Source organism: Siphateles boraxobius, unplaced genomic scaffold (genome assembly GCF_051911475.1).
Source record: "Siphateles boraxobius isolate OS27281-9 unplaced genomic scaffold, OSU_SipBor_1 5, whole genome shotgun sequence".
In the NCBI taxonomy this organism is placed as follows: domain Eukaryota; kingdom Metazoa; phylum Chordata; class Actinopteri; order Cypriniformes; family Leuciscidae; genus Siphateles; species Siphateles boraxobius.
In genome coordinates, this window is record NW_027509141.1 from 20002501 (window position 1) to 20015593 (window position 13093).

At 36.9% G+C, this 13093-nt stretch overlaps 1 protein-coding gene across 1 annotated transcript in view; it reads right to left on the reverse strand.

Moving 5' to 3' along the window:
• Window positions 1-13093, reverse strand: part of tafa4b (TAFA chemokine like family member 4b) — a 61294-nt gene that overhangs the window by 24823 nt on the left and 23378 nt on the right. Inside the window, exon 4 of the mRNA XM_077203101.1 lies at window positions 6814-6969. Coding sequence (XP_077059216.1) covers window positions 6814-6969 — 156 coding nt within the window. The remainder of the gene's footprint in view (window positions 1-6813; window positions 6970-13093) is intronic.

Sequence of the window (13093 nt, forward strand, 5' to 3'; positions counted from 1 at the left end):
TGCATTCCAACTAGACACACCTCACATTGTGGTTTATGCACCAGAGACTCAAAACTCCCTAGTATCAATCCAAATCCATTTATACCCGTCTATTAGATTACCCAGCACTCTGTCTCGGCAGCACAAAGCTTGAAATGACCTAATTTACAACACTATCAGCTTAGCTACAGATTTTGCCTTTGACACACATTAATGCAGTGTATTAATTCAGTATCAGTCTCTGCAGGCTAACAGCACATTTGTCTCCTTAAGGATATGCCAGAAGAGAAGCGCAGGAAACACACCTGACCCCAACGACCTATTTATTAAACAGCAGGCATTCCAGCTCACGAATCCGACACACGACTCGCTGTGCATCAAGAAAGTCCCTTTGGGTTTTCATCATATCTGCCACTGCATTAATGTAACTTCAGCCTTACATTGGCGCAAGATATGGAATAATGTACATTCTGGTTGTAAATTACATATGCCATTCACAATCTAATCCATGCAAACACTGGTGGTACTAATTACTGTTTAAACCCACGTACTCATGTAGGACACAGCAATAACAGATGGAATCAATGCAGAAAATTAAGTAAAAACCTGAAAGCAATTATGTTAAAGGAGATTGATATTGGCTGAATTGATAAACAGCTACAAAGTCAAATTAAATTGGCTGACCAAACTGGACTGAGTTTGTTATCACTATCTATCTATCTATCTATCTATCTATCTATCTATCTATCTATCTATCTATCTATCTATCTATCTCTTTCTTTCTATCTATTTATCTATTGTTCTATCATTCTATCTATTTTTCTCTCCATCATTCTATCGTTCTAGCTATCATTCTATTGTTCAACCATTCTGTATCTTTGCACAATTTGGCACATATTTACATAATTAATTATATATTTAATTAAAACCAAATGTAAAGAAAAATATGAAATAAAATGTAAGGAGTGCATAACACTTGATTCAGGTCGTTTATTTGCCTGCCTGATACTTAATGCACACAAAATTAGGTTTAATTATAAAAACAATGGACTGTAGCCTATGTGTTTGATAATAAAAAAACTTATCCTAATACCTGCAATTTGTTTATTTGTTTATTCATTTATTTATTTTCAGTTTATTTATTTTCTTATAAATTGGCACATATATTTTATATCTATATATGTATATCAGTTATCAATTTTCAGTTATCAGTATATCAATATCAGTTTACATTTCCAAACATTGCTTTAGCCATCAACTGTAATAATCCAGTGAGATTTGTGTATGCTCAAGGAGTCTGACAACAGCCGGTGCTCCACACGGAGATCTGATCTCACCATCATCGAGTCTGTCTGTGATCACATGAAGAAACAGAAAAAACGGAGACAGACTAAATCCAGAAGAGCTGCGGCAACATCTCCACGATGCTTGAAGAAACCGACCTGCAAAGCTAAAGTGCCGTGAGAAGTTTTAGACGCTTGAGTAAAAATGCTTCAAAGTAAGGTTGCTTTCAAACGTAATGTCATAAATAGATTTTATTTATTAATTAACTTCTATTAACTAAATCAAATCAATATTTGGTGTGACCACCCTTTGCATTTAAAACAGCTTTTGTCCAGGTGCACTTGCACATAGTTTTTCAGGTAGCTTTGCAGGTCGGTTTCTTCAAGCGTCTTGCAGATTTGCCGCAGATCTTCTGGATTTAGTCTGTTTTTTCTGTTTCTTCATGTAATCACAGATGGACTTGAGGATGGTGAGATCAGATCTCCGTGTGGATCACTGTATATGGAGTACATGGCAACACTTGATTTTGATTGGTTAATCAAGACACACTCAGGTCAAATATTTTTGCATAATGATGTAAACCGATGACAATCACTGGCAATCAGCTTTCAACACAGATGTTCTAATTTCACATATTTCATTTCAATCACTCAATTCCTTTCAAAAGGCGTAATTTATTGAGCTTTCTGTGGACAAATGTCTAGATGAACAAAGTGTTGGACTTAGAAAGGGCCTTGAAGTTCCTGGATGTGTGGCTGAGCACTGATTCCCAAATCACAGATGGCAGAGGCTCAGAGGGGGCTCCCCTCAAGCCCCAAAGCAGAGCAGAAATCCTGGACACACAGAGGCCCTCATGCAGTGTAAAGCAGATCTCCCCACAGAGAGCCAAAGGGAATCGCTCTCCACCTTCCCTTCGCTGCTTCTAATGAGATTTTAATGGGCAGGTCGGCAGAGGCCTGCAGAGACTCAAGAGCTCACAGAGGAGTGACTAGAGATACGGTCCCAGCCAGAACAGAGACCCAAAGGACCAATACATCAGACGGCAGAGATATTTAATCCCTAATTTATTACATTCTCATTGAATGAGGTTTAAAGTCCAAGTTCTCAGTACATCATTGATTGAACTCTGATCGTTGATTTGCCATAAGAAGGTATAGTTCATGGCTCATCCTCCTAAGGTTTCAGTGGTGAAGTTTCTTTCAGCTCTTCTAAGGCTCCTCTGTAGCTTTTCACTGATGCTTTAATGATATGTGAATGGGTAAAGTGCCCTCTAATGGCCAAACAGAGAAACACAACACAAAACAAATCTAATAAAGCATAGGCAATCAAATCTTAAAGTTCCCCCTGTAATATATTATAGGAACATCACAATTATTCATATTTCTCTCTCTCTCTCTCTCTCTCTCTCTCTCTCTCTCTCTCTCTCTCTCTCTCTCTCTCTCTCTCTCTCTCTCTCTCTCTCTCTCTCTCTCTTAAAAAATAAGTTTAAAGTAATTTCCCACTATCTACTGTTTAAAGGTGAACTGTATTTTTGCATAAGAACATTTAAACAGTTAGTGTTTAGTTTAACATTTAACATGTAGCTTGCTAAGTTACTGTACATTAAACTGCAGCCAAATAATGAGCTACTGTAAACCTAAATGGCTAAATGGTATCATTGTTCTCTTATGCTCACTGTATACAGTTAAAACAGCAATCCTATGAAATATTATTACAATTTAAAATTAATGTTTTCTATTTCAATACATTTTATAATGTAATTTATTCCTATGATTAAGCTGAATTTAGCATCAGTCTTCAGTGTCACATGATCCTTCAGAAATCATTCTAATATGCTGCTCAATAAACATTTCTTTTAATTATTAAAATTTTTCCAGTTGTGCAGCTTAATATTTTTGTGGAAATCAAGATGCATTTTTTCTTTTTTTTTCTTTACACACATGCAACATGCAACAAAGCTTATCATGCTACACCACTACTTGTTGGAAAAATGCTTCTTTCTGGAAAAGCTACACAATTGCTAAGCTACTGACACTCTACTGAAAAATTTAGTTATAGTCGTGTCACTACTTCTAGTTAGCTACTCTCCAACTGTGCGCTGAGTATTAGATATTTATGACGCTTCAGAAGCCAAGAATATGTTCTTATGTGATCTCTCTCTCTAGGGCTGTGTGGTCCTGAGGGAGAAGGTGAGACTGATAGCCTGAGGGATCTAGAGATCGAGCAGTGTTGATAGGGGAAAATGACCCTCACCGCTCTCTCCTTCACTGCAAAAAAACACAGGTCAATCCTACTGAGTCGCTCTTATATAGCACAAAGCCAACATGACCTCTGATGTGAGCTCACAACCAGCCAACTCTCTGTCATTCTGCGTATACCAATATTTTTAAAAGAAAACGAAAAAGAAACTGCATTTTGTTCCACATACAAAACAAAATGTCTTACAAAAAATTCTACTTCAAATAAATTATGTTCTTTTGAACTTTCAATTAACCAAAAAAACCTGATAAGGTGTATTACGATTTCCACAAAAAAGAATTTAAGCAGCACAACTGTTTTCAACATTAATAATAATAAGAAATGTTTACTGAGCACCAAATCAGTATTCGAATGATTTCAGAAGGATCATGTGACACTGAAGACTGGAGGAATGATGCTGAAAATTCAGCTTTGCCATCACAGGAATAAATGACATTTTAAAATATATTGAAATAGAAAACATTCATAATATTTACAGTATTACTGATATCTATCATTCAATAAGTACACATATCATTATAAATATATATATATATATATTTGTCTTGTTAATTGGCTAAATAATGAAAGTATCCATTCACATTATTTAATCAAAGTATAAAATGTACACAATTAATCAACATCCCTTACCAACAATGAATGAATATATCCCTATGTTTGTGTATTTCTATCCTTCTTTTAATAGTTTTTGGTTGTGTTTCTCTCAATTACATCAGACTCTTTGTTCCTCCATAATACAGTCCTGTAGCATTCTGTGGAAAATACAAAATGTGCATAGGACCCATTTTTGTCATTACATGAACTATAGTCAAAGAGAGCCATGAAAGTCATAACATGGAATACCTCCCCTGGTGCAGCCCTCCCTACTTTCTATTGGGGTCTTTTGTCTCGGGTGTCAAAGAAGACAAAGAAGAAAAATGGCTGCCAGCATTCGCCCTCTTGCCTTCATAACTAAGAGCGTACGGCATGACCGAAGGGACACATTTAAACCTCCTTCATCACCCATACTACACTCTCTTGTCCTAAACCTTTAGCTAATAGAGAAGAGATGGAGCGGAGAACAGTGTAGTCACATTTGTCACATGGCTATGATATCAAAATATACCTAATATTTAGCAAAATCAGGTCACAGGAGATATTAATATCAGATATAAATGTAACATGCCTGTGCAGATCACATATGAACGGATCACCTGAGATGGATGATAATACCAAGGTAAATTGGGCCATTGTATTATTTGTTGTTCTTTATTTTTTATGTCTTTGGCCACATACTGTACAAACTGTAAAGTTTCAGGAGTGACAACCATTTTTAAATAAAGGAGTTCAAAGTCAAAGACAGTAGGCCTGCCTTCTAACACAACATACATAATGTTACATCTTCAACAGTGTATTTAGATTACTGTACTAACTACTCTCTCTAAAAAGTATTGGATTACTTATTACTTACTACTTTCAAAATCCCATATCAACCTGAACAATACAAGGATAGACATGAAACTGCACTTTTTAATTCTTTCAAATAAACAATATACAATTGGATAATTATTCTTGAACAGAGCGAAGTGTGTAAAGAGATAAAGTTACAATAAAAACAAAAGAAATTAACATTAAATGTTGATGTTAAATCCATTTGTTTTATATAGAATTGTTCTATAGTATATATTACAGCATTAATGCAATTAAATCCGAAGTTAACTGAGCAGTGAATGATTTTCTTTTTCATTTGTTGTTTGGTTGACATTAATGTTAAAAAACAGCAGCTCGTAGGCCTATAAGGCCCCGTTCACATATCACGTCTTTTGCGCGCTCAAGTTCATTATTTCAAATGGAGGCGCGCGGTTTGCGCGCTCATAATGGAAGCGACGCGGTCGCGGTGCGACGCGCTCGTTTTTTCCAGGCGCGTCCGCGCCGCATCGAGATAAAAACATCTCAACTTTTCAGAATGCCGCAAGCGCACCGTAGGTCACGTGACACGAACCAACCAATCAGCTTCCTCGCCATTTTTGTTACCTCAGCAGAACTAAATGGAGGAACGGCTCATCATTGCGGTCCAGGGATTTTCCTGAAATTTATGACTTGTCAAGCCCTCATTATTTTGACTCAAATAAGAGGCATAATGCATGGAGACACATAGCCTTGGAGCTTGGAATAACTGGTAAGTATAATACTGTTTTACATTAATGTTTACTAACTGGTTTGTTTGATGGTTGCTTAGCAACGACAGACGCCTCCGGAGCGCAACCGCCCTAGCGCTTCTTTGGAAAAAAGAGAACGCGTGCGCCTAGCGTTTTCTACGCGTTTTTAGGCGCGATATGTGAACGGGCCCTAAGGGTGCTGTCACTTTAAAACCTCATGCATGGATCCAATATAATAATAATTTCGCCCAACTGTTTACTTTCTCTTTGACATAACTGACTTTGTTTACGTGAATACTCACCAAGACGGACATTTTGACACACAAGTGTGTGTAATAGACCGTTCAAGCGCAATAAGCCACAAAAGTAAACTAAATTCAGCACTCGTACGCTTTGAATCTGCACCACAGAAAGCCCTCTTCCAGTACTGGTTTATTGTGCTTTTAATAACTCACCAATAACTCAAGCACGTCTCCCAATTTCTTCTCATTCATCCATGTTTCTTGGCTTCTCTAACGTGTTTCAGCAGTCCTGCGTTGCACTGATATATTTACATACAGATAAACTAGAAAAATCTCTATTGATTGACATCTTCATTTCGCCCAGCCCTACTCCGCACCCCCCGGGGGAGGCTCACCCCTGGATTATAGGATACGGAAGAAATTTTCATTTTATTTAAAACTCGACACTGCAAATGACAATATATATGTTTTTCACTTTATCGAAAAGGATGAACTATGAATAACCTAGAAGAACGACAGTGTGACAAACAATGATACATTCATTCATAATTCCGTTTACACGAAAAACACAGCGAGTCATCCTTTGTCAATTATAACCGTGGTAACTCCATTCATGTACTTACTTATTTTAATATGCAAAACTGTTACCCAGTCATAGCACTGGGCATTTACTTCCAAGTCTTGAATGTGGAACGCCCATCAAAAAGGAGTGTTTGAAAGAGAGGGTCAAAAAAAGGATAGAAAATAGCTTATTACTTCTAAATTAGGATGTTTTTTTGATGTAAAAATCTTGATAAAATTATAAGTGGACCTCAGAGAACATTATAAAATAAAAATAAAAAAAGTTCATGACACCTTTAAGTTTTTTGAAAAACAACCTCATAGATCATCCACTCATGAAGAGCGCTTACCCTCCACACAAGACGGCTGTGCCCGCGTCGTGCCGGCCACCTGACCTGGGAAACAGGAGCACTTGACAGTCTGTGAACGTTCCTCAATCTTGTTCTTATTACAGCACCGGTGGATGGCCACCACCTCACAGGTTCCCTGCTTCACCTGGTAAGAAGCTGCAGAAAAGATAACCCTAACTGTTAATATTAATAACCCACCCAATATAAGAAACAGCATCTACAACCACAGATCCAGAAAAGATGGGACATATCTATAAATTACAGGAATGTTGTGTGTGTGTGTGTGTGTGTGTGTGTGTGTGTGTGTGTGTGTGTGTGTGTGTGTGTGTGTGTGTGTGTGTGTGTGTGTGTGTGTGTGTGTGTGTGTGTGTGTGTGTGTGTGTGTGTGTGTGTGTGTGTGTGTGTGTTATTCGCATATCTCTCGAACCGTTAGTCCGATGGATTTCAAACTTGACAGGTGTCTTGCTACGGGCACGAGTAAGTGCAGTGCCGAGTTTGACGTTGTTTGAACTAGAAATGATATCGTTAAAAATATCGATAAAAGAAGAACGCATTGGCTTTTGCCGCTCTAGCCGCTGACCACTCCTCCTCTCACACTGCACACTAAGTGAGCACAGCGCAGGACCAGAGACAGAGAGGGTCGAAGAAAGCAGCGTTTTCTCAGAGTTCACTGTGTAGCCTGTTCCCTGAATTGTCGCGTTTATTCATTTGTGGATGTTAACTGAATCTGTAAGTCAGCTACACTGTTTACTTCTTTTTTTTCTGGTGCGCTTAACGTTATCACTACTGTGTAATAGTAGCCAATGCTATTCACCAACTAAACATATCCTATTCAATGCGTTCACAGTCTCTTTCACGGTCATCATTTGTAGTAGCCTATTCACAAACTGTTTGCTCAAGCATAGCGTTTTCTCTGAGTTCACTGTGTAGCCTGCTCCCTGAATCGTGTAGTTCAATTTTACATTTTTATTGTATGTCATTATGTCAGTATCAGTATTTGCTTTCTACCATGCACACATAAATTTGTTACTGGACCTTTGCTGTGTAATTGTTACAATAAGCACTCAAACACACCAAACCAACAATTACTATAAACACACACAAAAACTGATTTTGCATGGGCACTTTGCACTAGTTTTGTAAAATGCAATAAAATCAAGACTCTGTGATTTGTTAATTCTCTTTCACCTTTATTTAACTGGTAAAAGCACAAAGAAAAGATTTGCAAATTTGATAAATACAAACAAATTTAGATTTTGATGGCTGTAACACTCCAAAAAAGTTGGAAGAATGGTCCACAATAAGTAGGTGAGGGGATAGTGATTGAGTGTAAAAAGAGCATCTCAGTCTCTGCAAGCAAAGATGGGTCATGACTCATCACTTTGTGCCAAATATCATGAGAGAATTGTCAAACAATTCAAAAATCCCATTTCTAAATGCAAGATTGCAAAGAAATTAGGTATTTCATCTTCTACCATACATAACATTGTGAAAAGATTCAGGGAATCCAGTGAAATCCCAGTCTGTGTAGGGCAAGGCAGGAGACCTCTATTGAATGTGCGTGACCTTTGAGCCCTCAGATGGCACTGCATGAGAAACCATGATGCAACTCTGTTAAATATAACCACATGTGCGCAGGAGTACTTTGGAAAACTATTGTCACTTAACACAGGCTGACACTGCATCAAGAAATGCCACTTGAATCACTTGAAATGTATACATCAGTTCTATGCAGAGATGGCGGCGGGATCTCTGGGCCTGAGCTCATCTCAGATGATCCCAAGACAATGAGTTCTCAGTCCCAAAGACGAAAGGAACCATCCAGACTTTCATCAGCGACAGGTGCAACAGCAAACATCTGTCATGGTATGGAGGTGCATCAGTGGGGTGACTTGTATGGGTGTGTGACTGACGTGGAGGCGTATATTGGGATTGTAAAGAGACATTTAATGGCATCAAGATGACATCTTTCCTAAGAGGCAAGACAATGCCAGGCCTCATTTTGCACATGCTAAAACAGAGTGGTTTCTAGACACTATATCGTAGAAGGGATGTGCTTGACTGCCTGTCTGCAGTACAGATCTGTCTCTTATTGAAAATGTATGACCCATCATGAAAAAGAGAATCAGACAACAAGTATTTACAAGTTGGTAGGTGAAAACAGTTTGTCAGTTAAACAAAGGTTAAAGATAATTTGAAAAAAAAAAAATCACAGATTCTTGATTTTATTGCATTAGATCAAATTTAACAACTTTTCTGGATTTGGGGTTGTACAATATATTTAATGACAGTGGCAAAAAAAAAAAAATTAAGCACCAGATTTTTTTTTACAGCCAGTCTAACATGAGTGCTCAATTACAGCCAAGATGTTAAGAAACAAGGGCTTCTCTATGCAGGGAGGTGTGTGAGTATCAACTAATGATTCATTGTTGCTGCAATGTGGTAATAATGCGAATTGCCAAAATGCATTATAACATAGTTAGAGCTGTTATATAACAGATGGCTGTGGAAAAAAACATATCTAAATGATTTAAATCACAGTGTAGAAGAAGTTTTCAAACACCATTAGGATTCTTTAAATACAAAAGTGAATAGTTACTCTGGGTTTCCTAATATATTTTTATGTGGCATAACCATCTGTCCTGCTGTCACGAGAGAGAGCAAACAGGTTACATGTATTTGAGGTGAACATTTATGATTTACTTCCTTCTCCTGGGACATTGCTTGCAAACATTCATTACAGAACAGAAATAGGGGCCATAACCAAAAACTTTTTTCATAGACTTTTGCATAATTACATAAAAGGAACACAAAAAAATGGAAAAGCAATGCAGTGAAACAAAAAAAATGCATTCTGTATACGGCCTGGCCCCTAAGGTCAATCTGAAATGTGTCTGATATTTAATAAAAGGTGAATGGAATGACCAGCAAGGCCTGGAAATACATTTAAAAACACATTCAAGTGTCACAACATGTCTTCAATACACAACAGTAAGAAATGCAAAAAGGTCATGAAATTGTTACTTAAGTTTAGAAGTTCCTTTTGCGATGTGATACAAAGTGATTAAGGCTGATATGTATGTGTTGGGTAATATCATTCATATTTCTTCAACTTTTTTCACTGGTTTTTCACAACCTTTTTCTACACTTTATTTTGATAGTCCACTTTAGACATTCTACTAACTATAAGTAACTTTGCAACTAAATGTAAACTAGCAGTCATTAGAGTATTAGTAGACTTGGAAACTTTTTTTTTTGGTAACTTTCGTTTTGTTTCATTTTTTTGAACAAATTTTTTTAATCTTATATTTGTTTTATTTTATTTCAGCATTTTTCAATTACTGAAAGCAATTTTTAGCAGTTTACAAAAACAACACTGTAATGTTTCAAATGCAAAATCACAAATCACAGACACTTATTTAGATGAAATGAATGCACGTGCCTCTTGTTCCAAAAACATCTCAATTTTTTGATGTTGCATTGGCTTATATTGAATGAAATTTCAGTTTAACTAGAATGAAGTATGTAACGATTTTTGTATTTTGCACGCCATGATTTCGAGATGACAACCAAGATGTTCTTCTTGAAGCTGAATTATGCATTTCTATGGCAACACCATCAACGGCCAAATGCACATGCAGTACACACTCAGAAAATTCACAGTTTACAAACTTTACAAGTTGGAATCTTGTAATTACAGTAGTTACGACATGGTGTGAATGCACCTGTTTATGATTCTCTTGTAGCCACAAAGAATTATGGGAAGTGTAACACAAGCCTATTTGATTGCCATACTTGATCAAACACTTCATTGATCATACAATATTTTAGTCAAAATGCAAATTACAAATCATTATGATCAGCACCAGTTAGCTGAGTGATTCTGCTATTGATTTGTAGTTTCAAGTTCTTGTACTAAATGTGTTAAAAATAAACGAACAAATAAATGAATTAATTAAAACGGTATTACTGTCCATTTTTATGTTTACTAAGTGAAATGCAATGCAATAAAGAATCATAACTAATATGAAACCCTGTTATTCTTTTAATGTACACTTCAATTTTATGATCTAATGCTGCGTTTACGTAATTACCATAATTTCGAGATGACAAAACATGACGTTCTACTCGGAGCTGCACACGTCCTTGGACTGGGAATTATGTGTTCCTATGGCACATCTTGTAATTATGACATGGCGTAAACGCCCTTAATTCAGCCATGACGGGTCTGCGCACACATATACGCAGAGGTTCCCATTTCATCAGACCGTGAACTCCCTCTCCCACTATGAAGTGTAGTTTGTTTGACAGCTTCCTCCTGGGAAAAGTGGTGCTCCTCAACTTAGAGAGGCCTCATTCTTTCTACTCTACTCTCCCTTCTCTTTTCATTTCCTCCTGAACTCACCTCTCTGCCTTCTCTCCTTGAGGCTTCGCATGTAGCCACATTACCCCCCTCACCCTGTCCTCTCTGTCCAACATGGACCCTGCCGACTGGGCTTTAATTAGAGGAAGCGTGCGGAGTCCAGGGGGCGAGTGTTTGCAGGCTGGATGCCGTGCGCGTGCCACTCCAGGGTCTCTGTCAGCCCCGACATCGCAGGATAAACAACAGATAAGGGCAGATCTCTAACTGTGACTATGACTGACACCACGGGGCCTCACGTCGGATCCTGCATGGGTATCGGAGAGATAATGAATGATGGATGGCGTGTCTCTGTATTCTGGAGATGAGGGGGTGGGGGGACTTTTTGAAACCTGGGACATATATGAATTTTATCTGAAAAAAGTGATATGTGATTTTGTATCTGAGGCATTTGTAATTTCAAGCTAAAAACTAAAACACGAAAAATCGTTTTGGTAACTGAAATGAAGCTGAAAACAAAATGTATGCAGATATTAGATGACAAATGTTGTATTAACATTATTAAAACTATTAATTACAGTAAAACAAAACTAAAACTTACGAAAGCACATAGCTAAATTACTAAAACTAACTAGAAATATTTTACAATATTAATATATTATATAATACTAAAATAACAAAGCATTAAAAAGACTGCTGAAGTTAGTCTTTTTAATTTACTAAACTATAAAGATTGTTCTTTAAAGGGAATTTTGTTTTGGGTTTATTTTTAGATTACAAGTTTTTCAAGTTAGTGTTATTCAGATCAGTGGTTTCCACACAAAATGGGTCTGGGTCATATTTGCTTTTTTTACTTTTTACTTGAAATTTTGTTCTTGGTTTTCAAGAAATGAGAACCTGTCCACTTCTGTTAAATTAATTTGCACTAAAATACCAGAGTTTGACTGGATACAACATGGACTGGATCAACAGCAAAAGATATGGGAAGATTATCCCTTCTTAAAATCAATTTATCAGAATTCTTGTATTTCACACAGTAGCATTTGGAGTGAAGTCATGAACTCCCTGGGACTGCAAGAACTGATCGTTTTTCTTTATTAATACCTTTATTCAGCAAGGATGCATAATATTTGTCAAAAGTGGCAGTAAAGACATTTCTATTGTAACAAAAAATCTATTTCAAATAAATCCACATATTACGGAGCCCCTAGGGGGACATGTTGATGTAAAAAATATGAGATGGAAGGAAAAAACATATTTCAGTGCTTTGCATTCACTCGCAAAGAATTTTTGCAAAAAAAAATATTGCAAGCTAAAGCAAGGTTTCTCAGTAGAATAAAACATTTGAGAGAGAACGCAAAAGCATTGACATATAATTTTACCTCCCATCACATTTTCTTTTTACTTCATCATGTTCCTTTAGTGGCTCCATATCATATTAGAATGATTTCTGAAGGATCATGTGACACTGACTGGCAGAAGACTAACCCCAGCATTTTAAAAGTGTATATTCAAAAAAAGCATTAGTAACCAATTGAGATCTACTCCTATAAAGCACCTGTATATACTGTATGATATTCTGAAAACCAGAGTTAATTAGTAAATTAGTAGAAGAGCTCATATCAAGTCAGTCACTAAAACCCTTTTAATGCTAATTGGAACTTATATTTAAGAGTGGTTAAATGTAATTGCAAGTGTATTCAGTGAATATCTGAATAAGACATATAAAACAGTTGTGTTATTGCTGTGCAAGAAGTTGGAGGCTCAACACTCATGGGAAGACTTCCCATCATCACCAGACCCCAAGAACAAAGGCCATACTGCCTCCTACTGGCATAACAGGAAAGACATGAGCAATCCCTTCCTTCATAAGTAGCACTGGGTAACACAACAACCCTTTATCTATCATTAACAGTCATT